The 1,208-nt window shown below is 62.7% G+C and overlaps 1 protein-coding gene across 1 annotated transcript; it reads left to right on the top strand.

Annotated features, from left to right (window-relative positions):
• Positions 1–1,208, top strand: BBK36DRAFT_1048932 (hypothetical protein; the record flags this gene model as incomplete). Its single annotated transcript, XM_024888896.1, has 1 exon — positions 1–1,208. A coding segment is annotated over one exon (1,208 nt), but the record flags the coding sequence as incomplete, so codon positions are not given.

Here is a 1,208-nt window from a genome sequence, read left to right as displayed (position 1 = left end):
GGCGTCCCAGGCGTCGCGAGCTTTGCTCCCGGCTCTGCGCTGCCCGCTCCTGCGTCCAGCGGCAACGTCGACCTGAGCGCTCTTCGGCCCGTCAACTCGGGAACCATGAATTTCGAAGATGTCATCTCCAAGGCGAGGGCCTTTGCGACCGAGAAGGGCATCACGCCCTACGACCGTCCGCTCGTCTACGGAAACGAATCCAGAGGCTCCGACAGATCTTTCCGCCGATCCAGGTCTCGATCTCCTCCCCGAGGCGGCGGTGACTATCATACTGGCGGCTCATACCGGGACGACCGTCGTGGAGGCCAAGGCCGAGATTATGGCCGCGACCGTTCCTACTCCCCTCCGTCACGTGGCCGCACCTTTTCGCCTCGCGGAGGCGGCGGCCGAGAGAGATCCCCTCTCCGAGGCGGAGACGACAACTCTGAGACGATCCAGATCGAGTCCAGCCTCGTTGGCCTCATCATCGGCCGGCAGGGCGAGAACCTGCGGAGGATCGAAGCCGACACCAACTGCCGTGTCCAGTTCCTGGCGGCCACCGATGGCGGCCCCTTCCGCCAGTGCAAAATCACCGGCCCACGGGCTCGTCGTGCCGAAGTCAAGACGGCCATCAACCGAATCATTGAGGACAGCGGAATGGGCGCGCTGAACCGCGCTCAGGAAAAGCCTCGCGACCCTGCCCGAGGTGGAGCAGCGGCCCTGAGGGATGGCGAGGACCATATGCAAATCATGGTCCCTGATCGCACTGTCGGCCTCATCATCGGACGTGGAGGCGAGACTATTCGAGATCTTCAAGAACGATCCGGCTGCCATATCAACATCGTGGGCGAGTCGAAGAGCGTCAACGGCCTGCGGCCTGTCAACCTCATTGGCAGCCGCGAAGCGGCCGCCCGAGCCAAGGACTTCATCATGGAAATTGTCGACAGCGATAGCCGAGGCGACGGCCCGGCTTCTGGTACCAAGAAACCCACGGGTCCTCCTCGCAACGACGGACCACCGAGGGACTACGGTGGTGGCGGCGGCGGCGGTCCCGACAAGATCAACGATGCGATTTACGTGCCATCAGATGCGGTAGGCATGATTATCGGCAAAGGAGGCGAGACCATCAGGGAGATGCAGAACTCGACCGGTTGCAAGATCAACGTGGCGCAGTCATCTGGCCCTGGTGAAGTTCAGCGCGAGATCGCGCTCATTGGAAGCCGTGACAG

This window comes from Trichoderma citrinoviride, assembly GCF_003025115.1.
Source record: "Trichoderma citrinoviride strain TUCIM 6016 unplaced genomic scaffold BBK36scaffold_428, whole genome shotgun sequence".
Taxonomy (NCBI): domain Eukaryota; kingdom Fungi; phylum Ascomycota; class Sordariomycetes; order Hypocreales; family Hypocreaceae; genus Trichoderma; species Trichoderma citrinoviride.
Note: the sequence above shows the minus strand (reverse complement) of the source record. Positions and strands in the feature narration are given on the sequence as shown.